At 49.3% G+C, this 27,084-nt stretch overlaps 1 protein-coding gene across 6 annotated transcripts in view; it reads left to right on the top strand.

The window, feature by feature from the left end:
* LOC116328013 (nucleolar protein 4-like) overlaps positions 1 to 26,615 on the top strand; it is a 113,902-nt gene extending 87,287 nt beyond the window's left edge. For all 6 annotated transcript variants that reach the window (XM_039604481.1, XM_039604484.1, XM_039604485.1 and 3 more), the window contains 6 exons: positions 11,890 to 12,365; positions 15,939 to 16,130; positions 16,681 to 16,869; positions 18,362 to 18,475; positions 19,688 to 19,940; positions 20,144 to 26,615. In XM_039604481.1, the coding sequence (XP_039460415.1) occupies positions 11,890 to 12,365; positions 15,939 to 16,130; positions 16,681 to 16,869; positions 18,362 to 18,475; positions 19,688 to 19,940; positions 20,144 to 20,388 (1,469 nt within the window). In that variant the 3' untranslated portion in view covers positions 20,389 to 26,615. The remainder of the gene's footprint in view (positions 1 to 11,889; positions 12,366 to 15,938; positions 16,131 to 16,680; positions 16,870 to 18,361; positions 18,476 to 19,687; positions 19,941 to 20,143) is intronic.
* The last annotated feature ends 469 nt before the right edge of the window (positions 26,616 to 27,084 follow it).

Genomic DNA, 27,084 nt, shown 5'->3' with positions numbered 1-27,084 from the left:
TTTGTGACTGCGCCTCGAGGGCATGCAGCGTGGTGTAGCGAAGTCTGCGGTCTGTCAGAGTTATTGCAGACCATTACAGAGCGGGGAGTTATTTTAGGTGAACACTGGTCCCTCTGTACTGGCAGCGAGGCCGCCTTCACTCCAGGCCTGCTCGCCATCTCACCCACGAACCTCTGCAGCCTTCATCACCTGCCCCGCCCACAGAGGGAAGTGGGTGAGAGGGCATAGGAAGAGGAACACACACCAGAGGACAGAGTGTGTGTGTCGTGCTGGCATGGTGGCTCGCTCGCTGCCGTTGTGCTCGTCCCATCCTATTAGCTGGTTGACTGAGTGCCCGGATCCTGCATTACTGCGCTGACTGTGGATTACGGCGTGACAGCTATTATCTCACCTCATTATCCTCCACGCCTGAGATGATGAATTTCATCATGGCATAAAAAAGTGACCCGGGCTTTCCCCGCCGGTTTGGCTCAGCGGGTTTGTGTAATTCACTCAGTGGAAAACTGGAGCAGCGATGCTAAATATTTCATCCACACGTTTGGATCGCTGCCACCATTAAAGGCAGAAGACACCATCATCCATTAATTCTTAATGACAGTTCCCCGCACACACACACATGCGCACACACACACACACACACACACACACACACACCGCTGCTACTGTGGATTATTTTAAGCTCAGAAAGTTTCATGTTTTTCATTTAAGATAATTAAATCCAGTGTTGGGACTAACGCGTTATTAAGTAACGCGTTACAGTAACTACGTTATTATTGTGGTAACGAGCACGGTAACTAGTTATTATGCCAAAACCAGGAACGCGTTACTCGTTACTGGGATTTAGATAGGCTCTAGTTACTGATTACTTAGTGTGGTGGCTATCGGAGCTTCCACAGATTCAATAACATTAGCAAGTGGTGGAGGCCAGCAGGTGGATGAAGGAAAAGGGAGGCAAGAGGAGAGACCCGAAGCGGCCGCCGGTCCGCGTGTCAGGTGAACTGAACTTCAGGTAAGAAGTTATGACCTGCAGTCTATCTGGGTCAGATATAAACCAAGTTTAGGTGGAGTTTATTTTCGGTATGCTGACATTTTCGTATGCGTGCTAGCTAGCATGACGGAGTTTCTATACAGCTGGGTGGGTGCTATGTTACTGATGTTGAACTTTATTTTGTTCATACGGTTAATTATTAGAGTTGCCAACCGTCCCCTAAAAAACAGAATCGTCTGGTATTCAGAGAAAATATTACGCTGTTTCGTACTGAGGTGAAAAGGAACACAGTTTGTCCCGGACTTCAGCTACAATGAAAAAGACACAAAGCTGAAGCTGCACAGCTGCCTCTTCTTCTCTCATTCTCTCCTCTCCTGTTTCTACTTCAATCACGAAACTGATCAATGATCAGCTGATCGGCTTTTCTCTCTTGTTTATTTATCGCCCACTTTGCGCCAGAAAGAGGAAACCAGCGGATGTCGCGTTAAACAACAGCAGCACGTTTAAGCTTGATCAGCTGTTGTTAGAATTTATTTAATATTAATTTCTAGTATCAGCTGATGTTTGCTGGAGCCACAGCTGTAAAGCTGCTGGTCATGATATCGGTTTGGTTATCTGGTGAGAGGGAAACATGCAGATGAAACCAGGAGATGTCCTTACTGAATCATCAGAGCTGAACAGGTGATGGAGAAACAGGTTTACCTTTTAGGTGACATGGATGAGTTGAAGGGAAGTTATGAACTGTTTCTGAGAGACAAATAACACCAGGATCCTTTTCTAAGTAGCTGACAGCTGGTAACTGTGCAGGGGCGGGTCTAGCAAAGTGATGCCAGGGGGCAGGTAGGGCATTAACAGGAAAAGGGGGCACAAGGAAATACTTTTCTTTATTATTCTCATTTAAAATGTCTCGCTTTTAAAAAAATAATTATCTGAGTCTTACAACAAACGATTGATAGACTGATACATATATACCATCAGAACAGTGTACATCACTGTCACAACAGTGTTTATTTTCATTCAAAGGCTTTATGATTTTTCCTATAATGGTGGGCGGTCTCTAGTCAAAATGCCCGGACGATTGTTTTGTCCCAGTCCAGCTCTGTATGCAGCTCATCTGCAGTCTGGTGTTACCTACATCTTCCTATTCAGAAGGCAGAATTTCCAAGTTCTGAGTACAATCAAAAGCACCACGACTGCAGTTTTTGTGTTGGATGTAAAAGCAGGCTAGAATCATGGCGGCGGTCAACGACGGTCCAGGCGTGATTTCTCTCGTGAAATGTGCACATTATTTTTTCCTTTCTATTGGTAGGTGGCACAGTGCACTTGTGGCAAGTAAGCAAGCTAGAAGACTGGCAGTCTGGCTGGGTATCGTTACGGAAGCAACACATTAACAAGAGAATTCTGAGTAAAACCAAAGTTACTTTCCTAGTAACTAGTTACCTGAAAGTAACGAGTAACTTGAAGTAACTGAGTTACTTTTGATAGAAGTAACTAGTAATGTAACTAAGTTACTAATTTAAAGTAACTTACCCAACACTGATTAAATCTGTGAACACACGTCGACCTGCAGAGATGGTCGAAGCACCCAAACCTGCACTTTCACTGACATCCAGCAGAGGCAGCAGAGAGTCAGACCCCATAGACGCCCATGTTAAACATGTTTACAGCCTGACACGCAAACTGTTTGGTCTCTGTAGATAACGTCGTCCTTCATGACACCTGTACGGAGGTGATTTGGGGCGTGGTCTCTGACTGACAGGTGGGTGGTGATGCGTGCAGCTGTAGCTGCTAGCGGTGTGCTAGGCTAAGCTGGACCCTTGGACCGTGTTTGTGCTGTTGGAGCCTTTTGGAGCATTTTTAATGACATCATGTGACCAATAACATGGCTGCTGTGAGGTCACTGTACTAACAGAGCATCCAAGAAGGCGGAGCTTCAGGTTTGTGAGTGATATTTGGGGGTTTTCATTGGATGTTACTGATTAGCAGGTATGCTCCTGTATAGTCTATGCTAACCAAGCTAGCTAGCATTAGCTGATAACATAGCACTCCACCCTGTCATCCAAATAAAGTCACTCGATAAAAACACTCGAGTAGATGGTGTAACAACCATCTTTAATATACAGTATCCTGAGCTACTGTGAGACTCATCATAAACAGCAGTGATGGTCCTGGTGTCTGCTCATTGATCTAGTTCATAATGTAAACATAATCATGGAGTTCTCCTCACTTTAACCTACTGAGTCATCTTCCTTCATAAGTCTGTGCTGAAACAGGGAGGATCCATGAGGCTGCAGCACCGAGTCCGGCTGACGCGCCTCATCTGGGTGCTGTATTGTGTAGCATGATGCTGCATGTGATGCAGCCCCCCAAACACGCACACACACAGGTTTGGGTATCCAGTGTCCGACCCTCGTGACCGTTTGGGTGTGTCTGAGCGGCACAATGAGCCAGTGTGCATGTGCGAGCCTCTGCAGAGCACAGAGAGCACACACGCTACAGTGTTGGCTAACAAAGGATGTGTGTGTGTGTGTGTGTGTGTGTGTGTGTGTGTGTGTGTCAGCAGCAGTGGCAGGCTGTGACAGCCGTGTCTTTGTTACTCCTCTGCTGATTGTACCATCCTCCTATTCTGCTCTGCTGACCTACACCCCCTCTACACACACGCACAGACACAGACACACACACACACACACACACGCTGCCGTTGGTTCTCGTCCTGGCTCAGGTGTGGGAATCTTCTCTGATGAGATGTTTGCAGGTTTTCTGTTTGTGATGTCACGCTGTGACTGTGATGTCATGCTGTGGAGCCGGTGGAGGCAGAAACTGGAGAAAGAGAAAGAGCATCACTGGTTTCCAGTCTGAAGGGTTGCAGGTAGCTAACCATGACTTCATGACCTCTGCGACGTGCATGTTATGGTTTTTGGTGTTGTAGTTTGTGCGTCTGACTAAACGTGTGAGGCTCTGTGCACCCGTCCTCATGCCTCTCAGCTTCTAGGACCTTTCATGTTTCTCCTACATGTGTGAGGAGGTCAGAAGGTCCTGAAGGTCACGTCCACCTGTTGAAGGTGGAGGTGAAGCTGCTGGTTTACTGCTCGATCTTCCCCTCAGCTGTGGGTCTGAGAGCGTCCTCAGAGGAGAGCTGCTGCTCCTTCACACTGACGGGAACAAATGCTAGATGCCACCCAGGTGAAGCACTTCAGGCATGTCCTACCGGGATAAAGACCCGGAGCAGACTCGGGGAGACGCCTCAGTGTCCCCACAAAGGAGCTGGAGGGGGATGCGAGGCTGTCCTGAGACCAGGCATGGGTGGATGCAAGTTCGCTGCTGTGACTCGGCAGAGCATCTGTAAGACACGCAGGTCCATGCTGTTCATGGAGGCCATGAATTCCTCTTTAAGGGTCCACCCATCACGTCTCAGCAGCCATGCTCTTATGACTGACAGGTGGGAACCCCACCCAGCTCCTCCTGATGTCCACATCCGTGACAGAACCGAGCCCTGCAGGACAGAATCTCCATCACTTCTCCTCCTCCGCCTCATTAGGGCTGAGGTGTCAGTGACGGAGCTTCAGCAGGAAGGCGAGAGGAGGACAAACAGCCGAGAGATGAAACCAAGGCTCAAACAAATCTGAGCGACGAGCGGCAGAAAGTGATGCGGTTCCCCTTCGCTGTAGGTTGGAGTTGCGTCCCTCCATCACCATCCATCTCACTGATCGGGCTTTTAGCTGTTGCTCCTCTCCCTGCTCGTCTTTTAAAACACATCATCCATCTCCAGCCGCCTTCCTGTTTCCAGTGCCGCCGCCCTAAAGAGCAGTTTAATGTCTTCATGCTGTTTTCCATTTGCTCTGATTTTATAGGTCAGGGAGGAAGCGACGGTCTGTCAGACGCGCCGATGCCCGAGATGTGGCTCCGGTGAATGATGACGACCGCTTCGGTGCGTCATTGCACGACAGCATGTGCTTCTGACAGCCCGTCAAATAATAATTCTGTTTTATAAAAGGTGCCTCCCCCTGTGGGGTGGCGTTATCGGGACGCCGACCCTTCCTGACCCCAAGCTTCAGGACAGAGAGCGTCCTGAAGTTGTGGTGTGCACAGGTTCCTGCAGGCTGGCTCTCCTCGTCTTTGTCTGCATTTCCACAGACACAGTGTGGCTGCTTCAGTCGATTGATGTCTCAGTAAAGATGCTCGTCATGCGTGTGCCTGACAGTGTGGATCTTTTACGGAGTTTAAAACGACTTTCCTGGAAATCAGTCTGGAAACAACAACCTGATTTCCAGGAAAGTTCATTTTGTTCCTATATATATTAGACATGATAAAGTTCTTTATAATAAGCTCAGTGTATGTGCTGTAATCCCTGTGAGATGGGAAAGCCTCGCCCACCTGCTGCTCATACTGAGGGGCAGGCAATCAGAAGAAAAGGGGAGGAGCCAGAGGGCCTGGTCATGTGGAGGCTGCTTTTAGGTTTTGTCAGTTTGACCCTGCTGGACAAACTGGTCCATGTGAAGGTTCATTAGTGGCTCTGCAGCCAGAGGAGCTGAAAGCAGCGTCACTCTGCAGGTGGCTCCTCCCACCACCAAAACAAAACAGCTGGATGACTGAATAAATCATTCATCTGAGTTACACAACCAAAACGAGAAAGGCGTGAATGAAATGAAGGAATTACAGAAACACAGAAGTAACTTATTACTGATGTGTTGATTGAGTAATATGTTTATTTACCATGAATAAAACACCGAGCAGTAACGTGATAACAGGAGGGATGAATCTGTTAATTTCTCATGTTTGGCCTTCCATAGATCTGTGTGTGTGTGTGTGTGTGTGTGTGTGTGTGTGTGTGTGTCAGCTGGTCCTGTCAGTGAGAGTGTTGCTGTCACCACCAACATTGCAGCGGATGGTGCGTGTGTGTGTGTGTGTGTGTGTGGGGGGGGGTTGCTATGACGATGCCAGGCGGGGCAGGGCGTCGCCGGGCGTCAGGCTCTGCGAACTAGTGTGCAGCTCATGCTGCGTCTTAGCGGGATAATCCAGTGTAATCCCACGCAGGGGAGTCACAGCCCACCAACACCTCCTCCTCCTCTTCCTCTTTTCCTTCTGTCTCCCTCCTCCTCCCCTGGGACAGGTGGCTGAGGAGGAGTGAAGGAATTAGCATCTGTTACCACTCTCGCTCAGGTCTGCTCCTTGGGGGGGAGGACAGCCTCTCGCTGTTGCTGCGAAGCAAAGCCTCAAATGAAAAACGACAGGAAATGACCCACTGGAGCCCCCCACCCCCCTCCACCGCTGCCTCTCCCTCCATCATCTACCTCCCTGAACCGGTCTCCCTTTTCCTCCCCTTTCCTGGCGTCTCTCTGGTTCTCCTCCTCCTCCCCCGCTCGTCCTCCTCGTCCTCTCCTCGGTGTGGAGCCTGCTAATGACACCAAAATCAATGCGGTGCTGCTAACAGCTGACAGATAATTGTGTAAATGTAGAAAGGACAACACACTCGCAGTGTTTGTGTGAGCGTGCGCGTCTCCATCCAGCTCGTCGTCAGGGTGGAGCATAAACATGGGCTGTGGGAGGGTCTGTGTGTGACAGGTGTGGATGTACAGGTTTCCCTCTGGAACGTCTTCGCACTGCTGTCACAGATGATGCCGGACTCACTGCAGCTTGCTGCTAAACTCCAGAGATCACATGACCAAAGATGAGAGAAGCGTTTAGAGAACAGGGGGCGGGGTGTTAGGGGCAAACAGGAAGTGCAAACACGTCAGGTTTCACGAGTCCAGGTCTTTGTTGTTGTCACAGCCAGACCGACCTCACCTGGTGCGTAACATTTTAATTAGATATAAGTCGCACACGTACGTGTTTAAAAGGACGACGGCGAGCTAGTGACGCCGTGGTGCTGAATATGTTTGTATTTAAAGGAAGTAAACAGGAGTGAGTGATTCACACACTGTGAAATGCACATGAGGTGGAGTGTGTGTGAGTGTGCAGCCACGGATGTGTTTTATCCACAGCTGCTGAGGACGACTCTCGTGTCGTCATGTCAGAGTGTGTGAGTGTCGGGCTGAGAGGAGGAGGAGCTTATTTCCACTGCAGCATAGAAACAATCATCCTAATTAACGCCCAGTTTAAATCAAAGACCCGCGTCACTGCAGCAGATGGTTTACTGTTCGGCGCCGCTGTGAGATATCTCGCCATGATTCTGAGATGGGACTGCCTCAGCTGATTTATGTGTCAGTCTGTTGCTCTGAGGCTCTCCCGGTGAATGTGAGCATCTCCCAGGATGAAGAGCACGTTTCCAGTGTGAGGTAAAGCCCGTATCAGTGCGCGATCCCAGAAAACTGTGAAAACTGGAAGATGGGAGCTAACCCGAAATCTACAAACTCACGTCTGAGTGCCGGCCGTGGAGCGGTGTTGGTGGAAGCTCCTCGGTCAGGTCTGAGCTCTGCAACGGTGGGGCTCAGTTTGATCTCGTCACTAGTGTCAGTGGCGCCGTGGTGCTAAAATGACGCCGACCTGGTGCGTTTAAATGCAACCTCATGTCATCCTTTACGAAACGTGATGGGCGTTCACGCTCACTGAGCTCCGGGTGGACGGACATGCAGAGAGAGCTTCTGTGTGTGTGTGGCGGATAACGAGACGATTCACGTCGAGTGCTGAAATGTTTCACACACAGACGCACAGAGACGTTTCTGCTTTACCCGCCGTGACTTCGCCTCAGTCGGCGGCTGTTTCTTCACATTCTGCTTTGCTTCATCCTGGAAGCTTTCAGCTGCAGGCGGAATGAATCTGCCGATATTCCAGATCTGACAGGCCGGACAGCATCGTCCTCCTCGGTCTAAGCGAGCGTGGTCTCGGTCTGCGTTTTTGAGCCTCGGTATGAGCAACACAGTAAAACCTGCGTGGGATTTACGAGCCCTGCCTTTGTCACTGCTCCGTGTCCTGTGATGGAAAACGGGATGTTTTGCACGCCATAAACGCACAAAAGCGCACGCTGACTGAGGCGTGCATTTCCTGGTCAGCTGATGCAGCGTCGTCCTCCTCCTGCTCCTCCTTCTCCTCCATGCACCCCCGTGCATTCAGACTCAAACAGTGACAGACTGTCAATGTCGTGGTTCACCTGTGCGCTCCTCTCAGGGCTGTGTGCTAATGATGCGAGGAGACCTTTGTCCCTCAGGCCTCGGCCTAACGCTGAACGCTGATATGCATCGCAGCGGCTGCACCGCTGCCCGGGGGGGCGGGGAGATGGAGGAGAAGCATGAACGGGAGGTGGAAGGTGACCTTTGCTGCACTTGAGTTTGTCCTTGAGGAACAAACCCCGCTGAGCCAGAAGGTGCAGGTTTCACAGCAATGTTTAGTGACTATAGCTCGACCTTCGTCTTCCTCATCTTCCTCCCGGCCTGTCTGACCTTCGGCAGGGGCGCCTAACCTGTTTCCTCCGCAGAGGGCGCAGGTGTACTGCTGCCAGCTCAAAGTCCAGTCACAGCTGCCTTATTCTCAGAATGTAGAGTCAAATAGGCTCTTTTACATCCTTCAAAATAAGATAAGAGACACTTTATTTGTCCGCATAAAGAACGGCGCAGCTCGGAAACATGGCTGTTCTCTGCGTAGCTGCTCGTTAAGCTCGTTATGACAAAGTTGTGTTTAAGCTGGAGGAGCACAGGCAGCTTGTTTCAGACTGCTGCAGGATCAGGGAAAGAAGGATTATTTTGAGCTGTGAGTCTTGCAAAGCTTCTCTGAAGATTCAAAAAGAAGGAGCTTTAAGTGTCACAATAAAAGCATGTTAGAGTGTTTGAGACCGAGACGAGAACGATAGGAAGGTTGCTGGTTCGAAACCTGTCCTGGTGTCCTGTGGGGATTCCAGCTTCCTGTCGTCAGTGTGAGTCTTTGGAAATGTGAGTTTAAGTGTTAAGCGAGGAAAACGCTTCTAGGAGTTCTGGGAATATGTCTGTAGCTGCGGGTTGGACTCCTCCTCCTCCTCCTCCTCCTCCTGCTGTTGGCTGTAAGGAGCAAATACTGATGTATCTGAAACTGAACACTCCATCAGGAACACTGGACTGTTGCCGTACACGTGCACGAGTCTCAGCCGTTAAATCTTTGGGTCTTTCCACGCAAACATCTCCACAGACAGCGACAGTCTCAGTGTTTACAAGGATCCAGAGAGGGGGAGGAGTTTCAGTGTACACGCATCAGTGCTCAGGATTGGCACAACAGACGGATGAAGGAAGGGAAGATAGAGAGAGGGAGGACCACTCCCTGTTCAGCCAGTGTGGACAGAGAAGAGACAAAACAGAGCGGAGAAGAAATCCCCTCAGTGTGTGGATGGAGGGCTGGAGCAGAGATGGAGGGATGGGGGGATGGAGCAGAGGTGGAGATGGGGCAGGGATGGAGCAGAGATGGAGCAGCGATGGAGCAGAGATGGAGGGATGGAGCAGAGATGGAGCAGAGATGGAGGGATGGAGCAGAGATGGAGCAGAGATGGAGGGATGGGGCACAGGCGGGGATGGTGGTCCGGCAGCTGAGGGGGATTTGTGAGGCAGCATCAGAATTAGGTTGTCCTTCGTTTCCACACATGAATACTCCTCACACACATAAACAAACAAACAGCTCCCTCCCCTCCCTCCCTCCCTCCCTCCCTGCTAGAGTGGTGCTGGATGTGAATCTAAATGCTGCGAGCTGATTGGTTAGTAAACTCCAACTTTGCTCCTTTCAGCTCCGCCTGGATAAGAAACGAAGTGAGAAACAGTTTAAAGGACTCTCCCTCCTCCCCCTCCCCCTCCTGACCTCTTTGCTGCTGCACCTTCCTCCTTCACTCCCCACCCCCCTCTCCTCCTCCCTCTCCATGCAGCAGTTTGGGCTCCACCCCTCTGTCACCCCCAGCCCCCACCCTGACCGACTGACACCACCTCCGCCGTCTCCACTCTCTCTGCCTCACAGTCCAGCCGCCGCCTCCTCTCCTCCTCCACTCCTGCTTCTCTCCATCCTTCAATTATCTGTAATTTTCCTCACTTTGCATCTTTTTCAGCTGGTTCAGACGCTCCGGCTCTTTCTACTCCGCCGTCCTGTCGTCTCTAATTAAATCCCAAATTGGAGGAAAATGTAGGCTAATGTTTCAAATGTGGCTCCTTTGTGTGTCTGTGAGTGCGCTGAGCTATGAAAGGCCGGCGGTGCATCCATCCCGCCCGCTCGGCACAAACCATTTATTCCACGATCACTTATTTAGGAGCCCGTCGGCCTGAGCGGGGAAAGACAAGCGGACGGTTTAGCAGCAGCGGGGCACAGATTCATTTCCGTGAGCCAGATGCAGAGCTGCACTCCATCCTGCAGACCGCAGCCTGTCATGATTATCAGCCACAGCTCACAGTCAAAGGCAGGAATGTAGGCGGCCTGCTTCGGTCACATCTGTGTTTTCACATTTCTGCTCGTCTTCATCTTTGACCCAGCAAACATGGACATGTTGTGGCTGTTGTTGTATGGAGGCCTAAAACAGCAAAAATGACATTAAACATGTCCTTAAATGCACCAAACTGACACTAGGTGCAGGTGTTTGTGACACATTGTTGTTTATCATCTCTTTGCATTTTATTCTTTTTATTTTCCTCAGAATGAATCATTTCTGTATTTGCCTTTTATATTTTATCGCATGTATTCCTGCGTCGTTCGAGGCAGTGTGAGACTGGCTGTTGATTTATTGATTTAAGTCAGAACAGCTGATGTAATGCAGGTGAAAAAAAGAAAAGTAATGGGGAATTAATTAAAAAATAAATATAAACAACATGAAACATATCAGTTTATCTCTGACTTTATAAATAAATTAATAAATGGCAACATTGTTAACTGTACTCTTGTTGAGATTAATGGATTATTAAGTTTTTCAATCTACATGTTGGCAGAAACTCCAGCCTGTGAGATGTCTGTGAGCTCAGGCTGCGGACTGATCAAAACACTGTTTGTGACACTTTCTTCTCCTCTGGGATCTTTGTGATGTCATAAAGCCCCACCCACCTGCTCTTTGAGCATGTGTAAACGTTATGTTAAAAAGAGAGGAGCTCAGGCAGCTTGTTTCAGACAGAGGCTCCAGGATCAGATAAAGAAGGATTATTTTGAGCTGTGAGTCTAAGAGTCCAAGAACAAAAAGAAGGAGCGTATATGGTCTCATATGATGATGATGATGACACAGGAGTGTGAAGAGTCGGATGACTGCTCTGAGTTGATTCCAGCTCGTAGTTACGTCTCGAATAGCAGGGAGAAGCTGCTGCACCTAACCACACCTGTGTAAAGCTGATGGAGGCAGAGAGGTTTCATCACTGCAGTCTATCGTGTTATCGATGGAGCACTGAAACCTTCAAGACCGCAGACTAAGACGTCTGAAGGAATCTCAAAGGCTGAGGTGGTTTTCTTCATGAAGCAAGGATGCCACCTGCTGGACAAGAGATGAGTTTCTGCTCTGGAAAGTGTCTTAATGTCAGATCTGTTATATCAGTGACTGATTTATAGCAGTAGCTGTGTGTGTGTGTGTGTGTGTGTGTGTGTGTGTGTGTGTGCGTGCGTGCGCGTGTGTGTGTGTGTGTGTGTGTGTGTGTGTGAGTCAAACACTGCATTGTGATGCTGCACAGGCCTGTGATTGATTCATTGACATTTGGTTAGCCAATGAGTGATCAGTGTCACAGTTAGACCCGCCCCCATACTCACATTGAGTTTAATGAAACGATGCAGCAGGTCTCCACAAACAAGCAGGTCACATGACACATGCGTGTTTGCTACTGTGCGTGGGATTGGGTTCGGAGCCTCTGGTGGACGTTAGAGGAACTGCAGTTTTTATGGGAACGTCACTCTTCCTGTGAGGTGTGACGTCACCTTGTGAACGAAACTCGTGAAAGTCATCAGTGAACGCTGTCAGTCTGACCTTTAACCTTCCGTTTCTCTTCTTTCAGATGATTCGTCCTCAGAGAGCGGCAGTGGAAACGGGCTGCCCGCCCTGACCCCTCCCTCCTCTGCTGTGACAGATGGCGCCGTAGTCAGGGAAACTGAGGTTGTGAATGGAAATGGTGGCCCCGCCCCTCTCGACTTTAGCAGGCCCACTTCCTCTTCCTCATCCTCTGAGGACCAGCAGCCGATCAACCTGAGTGACCCGCCTCCTCAGCGCCTGCCCCTGCCCGCCTCACACCTGCCCATCACTGTCTCAGCAGCAGCCGCGGCACTACTCGGCGCGCTCCATCCCAGCGCGCCCGAGGAGCTCCGCAGGAAGTACCCACTGGCTGCCAAACCTCCTCTGGCTCCACATCCTGCCCTGCCGCTGCCCCTGCCACACACACACGCTCCTCACAATGCACACACTCCCAACACGCAGTCACACGCACACGCGACCGAGCTGCGACTGGACCGCGATGGCAGGGAATATGGCGGCAAGGTGAGACACACGCTTCCTATCCTTCTGTAGCTCTGTTTCACTCCGGCTTAATGTTTGTCTGTACTTCCCGATCGTGGAACGTTCCATCAGGAAGATGGAGACATTCTGTGTCGTCGTGCTTCTGCACGCTACGACTGAGCAAACTGAGAAAATAATGACACGCATCTGTGGCGTGCCTGGTCAGGTGGCGAGCTGGACAGGAACAGGAACTGCAGGGCTCCAGTTTTATGGTCACCACAGAAATTGTTGAATAAGATTTAATGACTGTTCAGCATGTCACATCCCCTTTAAAGGTGCAGTGTGGAAGGTTTTCACCACTAGATGTCAGTAGATCACAGTTCCGCTCAGTTCTAGTGCACAATCCTAGCTACGGTGGCCGCTGTAGGACAAACATGTTGAGTCGCTCAAAACGCTAAATTCAGACCATACTGCGTAACAGCTGCAGCCAGCTGGCGTGTTTCTGCTGCTTCTTTGTGTTTGCACGCACTATATTTGAACATATTTGCAATAAATCAGGACTAAAACACTTCAGTGTTTCAATGAAATATCTTTGTGGTGTTTTTGTTTTTTACCTCAGAGTCTCCTTACAAACTGTACCCTGATAGCAGAGTTGTGTTGCTGCCTGTTTGCTGTTTACCTCAGCTGTAACTGCCGAGGGAGGAGCCTCTGCTCCTGTATACTCGCGAGGAAGCCTTATTCATCTCAGGGGCGGGGCTGCAGTGAGGAGGAAGAGGTTTTATTAAGATGGCAGTGGCGTTGTCTCTTTCCAGAGGGCCTTTAAACTCAGTTTATAAAGCTTGTCATGTGTCTGACACCAAATATATGAAGATTTCAGAGAAGAGTCCTTGTCAGTGAGGCATGAAGCTGAGGATCAGGAGTCCAAACCAGGTTAGCAGCAGATTAATGACTAACATCCAGCTGTGGTGACCATCTCAGACCCTCTCTGGGCTGAAGTTTGCTCCGTTTCAGGCATCTTCTTCCTGTCATGTGACGGTGTTTGTCTTCGTTCATCAAAGACACGCCAATGTTCGTGTACCACAGCCCTGAAGCTTGGCCGTCTTCACCAACCCTTCAAACATCACTACAGTTCAGTTTCTGCCATAGCAGAGCTTAGCTTGGTGCTGTTTTCTAACGAGACCTTGTAAATCCTCTTCTTCATGGACATTAATGTTTATTGTAGAGGAGCCACACTGATCAGTTTGTGGGAGCTGAAAGATTCGGGACTGTTTGTAGCCTCAGTGGAGCCTCAGAGGTTTGAGGACTGAAGCTTGGCGCTGAAAGGCTGTTAGGAAGTTCAGAGCTGAAGTCGGCAGGATTTCATTTCTTAGGTTGTTGGAAATGTTTCAGCTGTCCTTCAGCAATGACATCACACATCAACAAGAAGAAGACGTCTCACCTGGACAGCGCCGACCACACACATCAGATTGTGTAAACAGCTCTGAGGATGAGAGGAGCCTGACTCTGAGATCTGCCTGGAAGCTTTTTTTTTTAAACAGTTAAAAGTTGTGAAACAAAGAAATGATATCGAAGTGAAAAAGTGTCTCGTCGTGACGTCCATGAACACGTCTCCTCCTCTGCTTCCCGTCCTCGCTTTTGTCTGCAAACGCGCTGCTTTGTTGGAGGAAGCGTTCACGCAGTCGCAGGAGATCGCCCTTCTTCCTTCCTCGTCTCGCTGCCTTTGTGCGGCGCTGAATAGCACAGACTCACAACAATGTGCGCCGGCCTTGGAGGGAGTGTGTTACTGCAGACAGGCTGCAAACACAGACTCACACCAAGCTTCGTCTCACACGAGCCAGAAACTCTCGACAGAGGTGTGTGTGTGTGTGTGTGTGCATGTTTGTGTGTGTGTGTGTGTGTGTGTGTGTGTCCATGTTTGTGTGTGTGTGTGTGTGTGTGTGTGTGTGTGTGTGTGTGTGTGTGTGTGTGTCCATGTTTGTGTGTGTGTGTGTGTGTGTGCGTGTGTGTCCATGTTTGTGTGTGTGTGTGTGTGTGTTTGTGTGTGTGTGTGTGTGTGTGTGTGTGTGTGTGTGTGTTTATGTGTGTGTGTGTCCATGTTTGTGTGTGTGTGTGTGTGTGTGTGTGTGTGTGTGTGTGTGTCCATGTGTGTGTGTGTGTGTGTGTGTGTGTGTGTGTGTGTGTGTGTGTGTGTGTGTGTGTGTGTGTGTGTGTGTGTGTGTGTGTGTGTGTGTGTGTGTGTGTGTGTGTGTGTGTGTGTGTGTGTGTGTGTGTGTGTGTGTGTCCATGTTTATGCGTGTGTGTGTGTCCATGTTTGTGTGTGTGTGTGTGTGTGTGTGTCCATGTTTGTGCGTGTGTGTGTCCATGTTTGTGTGTGTGTGTGTGTGTGTGTGTGTGTCCATGTTTATGCGTGTGTGTGTGTCCATGTGTGTGTGTGTGTGTGTGTGTGTGTCCATGTTTGTGTGTGTGTGTGTGTCCATGTTTGTGTGTGTGTGTGTGTGTGTGTGTGTGTGTGTGTGTGTGTCCATGTTTGTGTGTGTGTGTGTGTGTGTGTGTGTGTGTGTGTGTGTCCATGTTTGTGTGTGTGTGTGTGTGTGTGTGTGTGTCCATGTTTGTGTGTGTGTGTGTGTGTGTGTGTCCATGTTTGTGTGTGTGTGTGTGTGTGTCCGTGTGTGTGTGTGTGTGTCCATGTTTGTGTGTGTGTGTGTGTGTGTGTGTGTGTGTGTGTGTGTGTGTGTTTGTGTGTGTGTGTGTGTCCATGTGTGTGTGTGTGTGTGTGTGTGTGTGTGTGTGTGTCCATGTTTGTGTGTGTGTGTGTGTGTCCATGTGTGTGTGTGTGTGTGCACGTGCATGCTGTTATGGAGTACGGTCTGCGTTTCTTTCAGGAGTCACATGACTACCTGGGCTCCATGCTTAGTTCAGGTTTCGTTAGCAGCCACGACCCGGTTGTCATGACGTCATCCGTAACAGAACCACGATTTGTTCTGTGGACTTCTTCCTGTTTCTGCCTGCCACAATAAAAGCTTTTGTCTCACACATTCAGGGCTCAGACTCTCTGTGATGTCATAGATCTGATACTGAACTTTGCAGCACATAACTCAAAACTCTCGAAAACGTTCTTGATTGGACGGTTTCTGCTCCATTTTACTGTTGAGCCTCTCAGTTTGACCTTCAGCTGCACACTAAGCTTCTCCCAGGAGTCTCACTGGTCTCACTGGTTTTCTTTCATGTGTTTCCTGGTTTTTTTGATGGCAGCCTGTCCTGTATTTGTGTTTTTAAAGGTGGTCTGCCTCGTGCTGTGAGAGGGAGCCAGTATTTGACTTGGTTCTCTTGAAAGTGTTCAAGTATTAGTAAGGTGATCCTGCCTGGCCTGCTCTCCAGCTGATAATTACTCGTCATGATGATGTCTGAGTGTCTCCAGCGGTGAACTAAATCTTTATATTTAAGGACCTTTTCATTGGCGAGCCATCAGACGCTAACAAGACTCTTAATTAGTGTTTTATTAAAGACGAGTCAGCCGGAGCAGCCGAGCCACTTACAGCCCTGAAACATGTAAAACAGAGAGCGCGCTCGTAACCGTGTGTGTGTGTGTGTGTGTGTGTGTGTGTGTGTGTTCAGTCCCCACAGTACAGTTCGGGCGGCAGCTACGACAGCATGAAAATGGACTTGAGTGCCGAAGACTTGACCGTGGGGCGTCATGGCAGCCAGGGAGCTCCCGATGATGATGACGACGACCACGACGACCACGACGACAACGACAAGATGAATGACACGGAGGGCGTCGACCCCGAGAGATTAAAGGCCTTCAATGTAAGTGAGAGACGGCGCTTTGAATGACATAACTCACTAAACGTGTCCTTATGCTGATAAATAAGGACCGAGGTCCGAGGCATCGATCCAAAGCACGACACATCTGAACCTTCATCCACTTTTATAATCACAGTCTGCGATCAAAGCTAGCGTTAGCTGTGCTTCCGGGCACTGCAGCTGTTCACACGCTCTGCCCAGCAGAGACCAAACATCCAACGATCGTTTGTTAGAGCGAAGAATAGACAAGGAGCAGAGGATACCTGCTGATCAGTGCTGATCACATCTGTTCATTGAAAAGGCTCCAACAACACGAGCACGGTGCAGAGGTCCAGTTCAGTCTAGCAGACAGTCAGTCAATAGGCCACGCCCCTAAAAATGCATACTTTAAGACTTAGTACCATTTGAACAGGTGAGTTATGAGAACAGTCCAGCTGTTATCTTTGTCTCTGACATTTGATATTAACCCGAGATTGTTAAAGTCCTCTCCAGTGTATAAACTGTGTCATCTGCATGTAGGCATTACCTGCTGTGTGTGCGCGCTCTCCTGCAGATGTTTGTGCGTCTGTTTGTGGACGAGAACTTGGATCGGATGGTGCCCATCTCCAAACAGCCCAAGGAGAAGATCCAGGCCATCATCGAGTCCTGCAGCAGACAGTTCCCAGAGTTCCAGGAACGCGCCCGCAAGCGCATCCGCACCTACCTCAAATCCTGCCGTCGCATGAAGAAGAACGGCATGGAGGTACTGCGACATGCACGCTGCTCTTCTTCTTTGCTTATTTCTTTAATCTGCTCCACCCTGGAGGTCCCTGCAGGGGGCGTCTGTGAGACGAGGGGACCGGTTCTCAAAGGTTAGCCGGCATGGTTGAACTTCTGTAGAGTCACATTTAAAGTGAAGGGCTCAGATGCACTGAAGCGGTTTGTTCACTGTGTCCTAAAACACAAGGTGGTCAGAGGGAGGGGGCGCGCTGCACTTTACTCACGTGCAGGACTTAAAGAGGACATGAAGACCTCAGTATAATATACCGAAGGCAAAGGTACCTGTAGTGGAACATGTGACAAAGAAAGTTGGAGCACGTGTCCCACACCGTCACAGCGCTGTCTCTGTCATGGTGCTCACGTCTGTGTCCACAGAGAGCAGGGCAAAGGTCAGAGCCAGGAGCTTTCACAGGTGAGCACAGCGTGAATCATTCTCCTCAGATCAGCAGCACAGAGGAAAACAGACACACCTGGTGAGGGTGTCAGATCACCTGATCATCCTGCAGATCGATTTCTTTGTCTTGTTTTGTCTGAGCAGCACAGCAGCAGTGTGGTGTGTATTTGTGTGTGTGTGTATTTGTGTGTGTGTGTGTGTGTGTGTGTGTGTGTGTGACCTCTAACCTGCAGGATCAGAGTGTGTGCTGAGATGTATGAGTGGAGCTGTTTTGAGTGGAGCGCTGTGGTTCCTCGCAGCCTCCAGCCGCCATCATCCCGACACGATGACCTGACCTTTGCTGTGATGTACCTGTATAAATAGGTAGTAACTATGGAAACGACACGCTCGTCTTAGTTTATTCCAGTATCCAGAGGTGACACGCAGCAGAATGCTGTAATAGGCAGTCTGATAAACACAGTGGCAGGTGAGTGGGCGGAGCCACAAGTGATCATCACAGCTGTGTCTGAGCTCATGAATAAAATGTTAGAAACATTTTAAAGCTGCTCTCTGAGTACTGACCAATCACGGGACAGTCTCTGCTGCCCCCTGGTGGTGGAGACATGCATTGCATCCTTGGATAGCTCACGTTATTCTTCATCATCTCAGCTCTCTTATCCTTCATCTCCTGCTGTTTCATCTTCTTCTTATTCTGGTTCTTCCTCCTCATCCTCTTTTTCTTCTTGTTTTTTTCTCCTCACAGATCGTCAGTTTACCTTCATCTTCCTCTCCCACCTGTAAACCTTATTTTCCATCTTCCTCCCAGCATCCCCCCTGTGGTCCCCTCATTCTTCATCCCCACCTCCTCTTCCTCAGTGTGTTTTCTTGAACACACTCTGAGCTGAACTGTGTTGACTACCTTCTCCTGGGCGTTTCCTTCCACTCTCACCGATCACTCCTGATGTTCTCCTGCTGATCGTTTTTCCAGCTCGTTGATTAATTGTTCTGTTTTTTCCTGCTGTGCATTTTCCTTGATGTTAGTGATGTGAACGTGATGATGAAGAGCCCGAAGACTCTGATGTTGAGCTTCTGTTGTTTTCAGACCCGCCCCACTCCACCTCACCTCACCTCGGCCATGGCTGAGAACATCCTGGCTGCCGCCTGCGAGAGCGAATCACGCAACGCTGCCAAGAGGATGCGCCTCGAAGCCTACCACGTGAGTACCTGCAGTGCTTTCACAGTGAGTGTCAGACACGGAGCTGCTTTACTGACGGCTTCCAGCGGGTGGCGCTCTCTCCTTTCTGATCAGAAAATCCCCGAAGGAACATCAGGGCTTCAGCGCTGGTGTCAAACATGAGGCCCGTGGGCCAGAGTCAGCCCGACAAAGACCCCAATCCAGCACGCTGTGGAAAATGTGAAGGAGTGCATACATATAGCTGATAAAGACCGTTCACACCACAGCAACAGACGAGCAATTTAAGGTTCCTGCTTTTCAAAGAATAAGGAATATTATGTGTGACACAAACCCGACTGGTGATCACAGAACAGCTACGAGCTTTTGAGACCAAACAGCAGCGCTGACACATTTCTGTCATTTACAGCAGCAGCGTCTCCTCATCATGCAGACACACACATGCTGCGGCCACTGCACAGCTCTGACTTACAGCCATGTTTCAGGGAGGATGTGCAGCACAGGGGCGAGGACAGTGTTGAGGACAGTGTCTGCGTTATTTTTGTGCCTCTATTCTGAGCGCACGTAAAAAAAATTGCAAGTACAAATGTTACATTTTGAGTAGAAAATTATTTTGAGCAAAGAAAATTCATTGCTGTGTGCAAGAAGTGTATTTCAGTGTTTGCGATTATCCATATACACACAATAACAGCGCCTCTCGCTCAGTTGTTGGTATTTGCTCTTCCATTATTATTACTAGTGCTGTCAGCGTTGATCTCATTAAAATGACGTTAACGCCATAACCGCATTAACGCAGCAAATCTCTGTTAGCGCGGATCGCCCCGTGTGTGGGGCTGCATGGCGTCTACGCGTTATCACAGTTAACTCGTTAACGCGTTAGCGCCGTGCAGCCCCACGCATGCGATAATGCAGTTATGGCGCTGACAGCACTAATTATTACCACTCCACTGGATTTAGCTGCCATCACACCTGTGATCTGTTGGTTATTCATAAAGCATTCAGAGCTGCAGCTGCACACGCCCACAGCAGGCGGCGCCCATGATCATGTGACTATGTTTAGAAGCTGCACTGAGTGCAGTTTGACTGTGCTTATAAACTTTCCAGATTTGGACGTTTTTGTTTCATTCCATGAGAGAAAAATTCCCTGTGAGCATCAGCATTCCTGCTTCCTGCCCCCATCATGCTGTTTTTATTTTGAAAATCTCCTGACTTCCTGACTTCCTTGTTCTTCCTCAGGATGAGCAGATCGCTCTGGATAAGCCGTCCGGGGTTGGAGGCGTTCTGAGGGAGCCGGCGTCCCTCGCTCACTCCGCCTACTCACTGGCCGCGTCAGCCTTCTCCTCCCAGGAGTCCCAGCTCTATATCAACGGCGCTGGCCTCAGCTACGGTTACCGTGGATACCCAGGACTGAGCGCCACCATGCAACACCCTGTTTCCCTGACAACCGGTGCTGCTGCTGCTGCCGCTGTCGTTGCTGGTCAGACCAACGGTAAGAAAAACACCATGGATGAAAACAGTGCTGACACCAGCAGTCCATCTTTTATTTACAGATTGTTGGGTGTGTGTTTTCATCATTAAAGGTCCAGTTTGAACGTTTGGGTCCTTCCTGTGGATGTTTTCTCACATCAGGAATATATTATATGTAATATCATATCACTTCTACGTAATGATGTCCTCCGCCTTCCTCTGCAGGCCCCACTGACCTCAGCATGAAGTCTCACTCCTCCACCAACGTCAGTAACTCCTCCTCTTCTGTTGCCGCCAACAGCCTCGGTGGGCGGGGCAGCGGTGGCGGAGGAGGGGGCGGGGCGTCGACCCAGCTCAGCCAGCCAGAGATCACGGCCGTGCGTCAGCTAATCGCCGGATACCGGGAGTCAGCCGCCTTCCTGCTGCGCTCAGCAGACGAGCTGGAAAACCTCATCCTGCAGCAGAACTGATCTCACACACACACACACTCTGTCACTCTTACACACACACACACACACACACACACATACACTACCCCATCACGTTTCCTGCGCCCTCGCCGGCCTCGCTTGGTTTTGAAACTGTGGCGACCGTTTGGAGGAAAACAGGAACCTGAGGCCGCAGCGAGGGCGAAGAATCCACCGAATCCTGCCTGAGAACAGAAACCGGAACGCCGCAGGAAGCTCGGCTCCTCTGCGGAGGCGCCTCACAATCACAGAGGAGGACGAGCAAAGACTGGGAGTTCGGGTCGATCTTCTTCTGGTTATAAAAACGACGTTGCGCTGAGGCTCTGTTTTCGGACGCTGTCCGTTTCTTTGTTGGGACGTTTTCTCTTTTGCGATTTTTCCGTTGGACTTTTTTAAAGTGAAAGAAGAAAAAGAACAGATGGACTGTTCGTGCTCGCCTGTATATAAGCTCTCTGTGTCCTTCAGCACTTTCTCCTCACCTCTGACCTCACCCCGTCCTCGCCCTTGGCCCAGGGAGCCGCGTGCTCACTTATGCATCCGAGACGCCATTTTGACCGCCAGGAAATACCTCAGATCAGACCTGCCAATCAAACGCTCAGCCCCTGCAGGTGAAGCCGGGTTTCTCCGCCTCCTGATGTCGTCAGCGTTTCTTTCTTTTCTGAGGAGAGTCGTGCGCGTGTGCGCAGGTTTACCTCCAGCTTCTACGAAACCTCAGCATCATTCTGTTTAAACGCCGCCATCCCTCCTCCTCCTCTTCTTCTTCTCTCTGTTTGGACCTACTCTCCGGCTGTTCTTCATGGACCTAAACCTCCTCCTCTTCCTCAAGCTTCAGAGGATGAGGAGGACTGCTCCGTCTTACTGTGTGTGTCTGTTAAACTCTGAGATGGCCATTACTATTATTGTTGTTATTACTATGATTATAATGATGAACTTTCATGTTGCTGCTGCTATTTTAAAAACCGGACCTTCTGCCATAGACCTGAAACCTCAACACAGCCGGGCGGTAGCTCGCCGCAGTGCCCCGTGAAAACGCGACCGACCAACCGGCTCAGAGAGCGGCGGTCCGATCCGGCGCTCCTCTCTGTCCCGCCGGCTGCTTGGTCGGCTGCTTTCTTTGTTTTGCTTCATAGGGCTCGATTCCTGTCGTGTTTCGTGACTTTCTAACTGTGAATCTTCTTCTTTTCGGACCCTCCCCTCAGTGTCGTCCTGTTACAGGGCGCCGTGGGGGCTGTACAAACTTCTAGTCCCGTGTAGATTAATACTATCTGTTTGTTTACTGGTGGGTAACTTGTGATTAATCTGAGAGGAAAGAGAGGCAGCAGATAAGTGGAGCAGGAGCTCCTCCTTCGGGTTCTCAGCTGATGTTCTAGTTCCTGCTTACACTCTGCTGCTGGAACAGTTTGATGTTTGTGGAAATATGATTTGCTTTCAAGTTAGATGAAAATCTGACCTCATTGTCATACCTGTCTGTAAATTTCAGCTGCACCTTCAAACCCTGGAGCTCTAGAAGCTGCAGTTCCTCTGATGTCCTCTGGGGGCTCCAGCGGTGGGTCGGCCTCATAGACTCCTATGTTAAAACTTTGGAGCAGAAGTAAACATGTTTACAGCTCAGCGGCAGCTTCTGGACCATAAAGGAAACAAGACAGTAGCCCTAAGCTAGCTTAGCTTTAAACACTAGTAGCTGGGGGAAGTGGCTAGCTCACTCATTAGCATGTTATGTCCTGTAAAAAGAAGCCATACTAAAAAAAATAGAGAGAAAACATAACATGTTAGCTGGTGCTCTGTACAGGTGAATGTAAGCAGATTTTCTGACCTTTAAACGGAGCCAGGCTAGCTGTTTACCCCTGCCTGCAGGCTTTGAGCTAAGCTAGGCTAGGCTAGCTGTCAGAGCATATTTCCCCAAACCCCAAACTCTTCCTTTAATTCTCGTTCACCGCTGCGTACTTTTGTCTTTTGATAGCGTTATTTAAAGAAAAGTATTTTTCATTATGTGAAATTTAGCTTCAAAGTGCATTTTGAACCTCAGCGTCTCAGCTCGTTAGGCCCTCGGGCTCGTTAGGGCCTTGAGGGCTCGTTAAGCTCCTGGTTTCCTGGATGAAGCTCTGATTCTAGCTCTGATTCTACTGTGGTTTCTAGTCAGCTCGATGGTCATTTCACTGTAATTTGCTCCTGTTTTGCACAGCGAGGAAAGCAACAGTCGTCTGTGATGTGAAGGGGCGGGGCCCTTTGTGTGAGTGTATGCATGTTTCCTCAAAGGGACCGCCCCCAACCCCCCATGCCTCGCTCTGCTGTGAAGCAAAGGGGAGGCATGGCATGGCAGTTTTCTGTCATGCAGCTGATAATCACCACGTTCACCAGAAGGTTTGTGATGGCAGCTCAGACTTCACAGCCTCCACCCAAACATCCACCCGTTCACGCTCATGTGCAGCGACAGAAGCGCCCGAGCTTTGGGGAAAGCTTCAGATGGAAGTGACTGAATTTGATGAAGTTTTTTGTTTTTGGAAAGCTGTGATTAAAGATCAGCGAGAGAAAAACTGGAGAAAAATATGCAAAAAAAAAAAAAGACCCAACTAGACGAGAAGAAGAAGAAGAGCAGGAGGGCACGACCTTTGACCTACATTTCACCTCAAAGCATTTAAAAAGGACGATTAACACCGAGGTTCAATCAAACTTTATTCGTCCTCGTAAGCAGAGTTTGGGCACCGGCGTCCCGTCCTGCTCTTCCTCCGTCTGATCCTCACTGTGCTCTCAGATGCTGCCTCTGCTTCGGGTTTCAGAGTCAGAGCGACCCGCCACCTCTGGGTCACCTGCACCGGTCCAGGTGTGCTGTGATGGGCCGGACCGCTCTCTGCTGTGGCGGCAGCGTCAGTAGACGCGGGACCCAGAGGTGTGACGATCCCTCGGACTGCGGTGGGGTTTCACATGCGCTGCTGCCGCTCCGAAAGTCTCGAAGCTCCCAAATGTTTGTGAGAATTAAACGAGATCCTCCCGTCAGACAAACAGCTGTTTGTTTACTTTGAATGGCAGCGTGCGATTGGTTGAATTGGCTGAGAGGCTTCCTGCTGTCGGGGAGGATGTCCTGAAGTCTCCAAAGGTGTCGTTCGAAGGAGTCTTTCTCTGTGATCGCCTTCGGAATCGCCTTTACGGACTCTGAGGGCTCCACAAAGTTCAGATGAAACGCAGGAACAGTTCGATGCACTTCTGCTTTATGTTCCGGACCTTTAACTTCCTGCTCACGCCAGGGTCGGATGCTCAAAGCAGTTCTGTTCATCCTCGATACCTTCAGCTCCCTTGAAACAGCCTCTGGCGACCTCGTTATTTTTCGTCTTTTTTGTTGGATTTCTTAAGGAATAAGTTCACAAAACCTTTGAGATGGTCTGATGAAGTCATCGCATCACTTCCTGTTTCTCAGAGAGGATGTTTCTGAATCACACACAACAAAAAGCAAATGACAATCTGCAGAAAGGTGGAATTTGCTCTCTGTTTGGTTTCCATTCCTGCTGTCGGCACAGCCGGGCAGATGGGGAGAATGATCCGGGTGTTTTAGCCATACGCCGCCGCCGCCTCCTTCTCAGCTCGTTGTTAACGTCTCCACGGTCGAGTACATGGCAGACGCATTTCTATCCAGTTTCTATTTTTTAGTATGACGTGATTCTTCTTCTGATTTCTATATTTTGTAGTGTGATTAAAGTGGTCTTTTTATATTCCAGCAGTTTCTACCACACATTCCAAACGTGCACGTCAGCAGATGGGACCCGGCCGGCGCCGCCGCAGACGCTGAGCTCATCTTAGCTGTCCTCCACAGCTGCTCTGTTTTTAAAGGTCGTGTTGAGACAGAGGCAGTCAGTCTGTCACAAAGGTCACGGTGTCTCGACCTCTCGGGCCTCGGAGACTCTCGAGGTGGAGTCGTTTTTTTCCGACTCATCTTTGAGCAGAAGATCTTCACATTTAGAGGCTTCTGTCTTCATGTCCACCTGTTTTACAGTCGGTCCTCCTAAAAAGAAAAAACAGGACAAATTTAAAGGGGCGTGACCTCACGATGGGAGCGTGCTCCCGGTCGTTCCTCACCCTCAGAATGAGGGTGAGCAGTCGGTGTAGAAGCAGGAACCTTGGACTCCAGCTGGTTCCTCAGTTTTTTTCCTTTTTGGCTCAAAGACTCGAGTTTGATGAAGCGTGGAAACATTCATCAAATCTGGCTGTCATGGCGGCAGGTTAGATAACTGGAAATACTTCCTGCCAGAATGCTGTCGTGGACATGAACATTAAGGTGCGGGACATATTGTTTGTGCAAAAGTCTTGAATCACATGTCGCTGTGGAGGATGGCGTCAGATGGGGGCGTCTGTAGTCGCGATGCCAGTCGGGTCCCATCGAATCAGAATCTAAGCTCAAAACACGTCTTTAAGAAAAAAAGAAAGAAGGCAGACGCAGTTATGGAGCGTTTTTATTTTTCTATCCGTACGGCTTCTGTCAGAACATAAAGACGGCGTCCGGGCCGCTTGGTTTCCTCATTTTCAGTTTGTGCATTTTTCTTTCCTTCCCGTCTTCGGCTGACTTCTTTGTGCCGGACTCGTGACTGTCTCGACGTCCTCTGCCGGGCCTTCGTACCTTCAGTAATACCAATGTGAAACCTGTAACTCTCCTCATGGTTCGACTCAGTGGAAGTGTGATGTTTACATGTACAGATTTTTGCTATTTTTCTTTTCTGGTTCTTTCTGTTTTCATCTTCATGCCTCTCTTTTCCACTCCTGAGTTCCTCTGACTCCTTCCTCACACAGGGAAATGGGACTGAGACTAAATATGATTATCCACATTTCACACTCTGCCCTTTCCCACTGTGGAGGCCTGAGAGTGCCAAAAGAACTAATGGCCTTAGTACTGCACCTTTAAATGCATCCAAATAAGAAATTAATCTGAACTGTAATTCTCCTCTTTATTTCCTGTTTCATGTTCTAACTAAGGGAATAAAGTGCAAAATGAATGCATGAATAAATAAATGTAATTGGCGCGCAGGTACCCGTGCAGCAGCCATCTTTGGACCTGACCTAAGGCTCGTTTACAGCTCAGGTAAATGTTTTGCAGACCGTTAGTTTGAATTTAAAGTCTGTTTTTAGTTCATCAGTGTTAGTTTTAGTTTTAGAGCTGCGAGTTTTATGGGATTATAACAAATGAGGACATAATTTATATATTTTTATTTTCATTATTTTCAGTAGTGCGCAGTTTGGTCTAGTTTTTAGAAGACGGCGATTTCCTGCTGGAGAGGTGGTGAGCCTGGGCCAGATGTGGTCCAGATGTTGCCACAGTCACTGAAGCCGGGTCAAAGCCAGGCGGGGTAGATCTGTACTAAGGTGAATAGTGATGTTGATGCATTTAACTTTGTGTTAAAGTGTTTGAGCTGTTCAGTCATTTTGGCAGTTTCAGTCCTCCGTAGGGTTCGGGGGATCGGGTACTTCCTGTTAGCATCGTTAGCGCTGAGTTAAATCTGCCGCGCTAACGTGCTCAGTGAAGAAAGTCGAGGCGTTCCCGGGCGGCCTTCTGGGTGTGGGAGGGGGGAGTTGTGCCATTGTTGGAGGGGTGGGTTGCGGTTGACCCCCGACCTCTCGGCTGACTCCACAGCACACAGGATCCCAGCGGGGCCACGGCGACCCTCCGCGATCTGTGGGAGACGATTCCTCAGTGAATGAAAAGCCATTTCAGGCCCCGGGCGTCGGGTCTTTAGTCTGTTAGTGTATTTAGCGAAACTTAAACTGCGGACGGCGAAACTCAACCTCAGGAACAGAAAAAAGGACATGACTTTTATAAAAGCAGCTGAAGGCCCATTTCCCTCTCTTTGATACCATATAAATTATATCAAATCAATTCTTTTTATATTTATTGTGTTTATTATTCTTCTATATAACAGTGGATACCTTTTGCAGTACCTGTGGCTGAATATTTTGATTCTTTAGAAAAGTGTTGATAATATATGTGAAGCAACTTAAAGGACAGAGGAAAAAAAGAAGAAATCTGGGTTGTTCTTATTCTTTCTGTTTGTTGATGACTACATATCACTCTGGTCCATGACGAAGACACCAATGATTATACAGACTGAGCTTTCTTTGTGTGATGTCACTGCTAAGGCTGAAATGTTTCTGGACTTTGTGACCGTTCAGTTTGTTTTTGGTTTGTTTCCTCCTGAGCTGTACATCACAAAGCTAAATATACTAATAAAAACGGTGTGCTATCTATCAGACGTCAGCGTTCACGCTCTCTTTGTTCCTCCCATCATGAAGACTGACTCCTCACCACACCGCATTTATGTTGGTAAAAGGTAAATGGCCTGTATTTGTATAGCGCTTTACTTAGTCCCTAAGGACCCCAAAGCGCTTTACACATCCAGTCATCCACCCATTCACACACACATTCACACACTGGTGATGGCAAGCTACATGTAGCCACAGCCACCCTGGGGCGCGCTGACAGAGGTGAGGCTGCCGGACACTGGCGCCACCGGACCCTCTGACCACCACCAGTAGGCAACGGGTGAAGTGTCTTGCCCAAGGACACAACGACCGAGACTGTCCAAGCCGGGGCTCGAACCGGCAACCTTCCGATTACAAGGCGAACTCCCAACTTTTGAGCCACGATCGATCTGGATGCGATCTGCAGTCGGTGGCTGCAGATCGCATCCAGAGTCGTTTGCAGGTTCGTCTGGGGCTTCT

This window comes from Oreochromis aureus, linkage group 20 (assembly GCF_013358895.1).
Source record: "Oreochromis aureus strain Israel breed Guangdong linkage group 20, ZZ_aureus, whole genome shotgun sequence".
In the NCBI taxonomy this organism is placed as follows: Eukaryota; Metazoa; Chordata; class Actinopteri; order Cichliformes; family Cichlidae; genus Oreochromis; species Oreochromis aureus.
The sequence above is the reverse complement of the archived record's forward strand: the minus strand, read 5'-3'. Positions and strand labels throughout refer to the sequence as shown.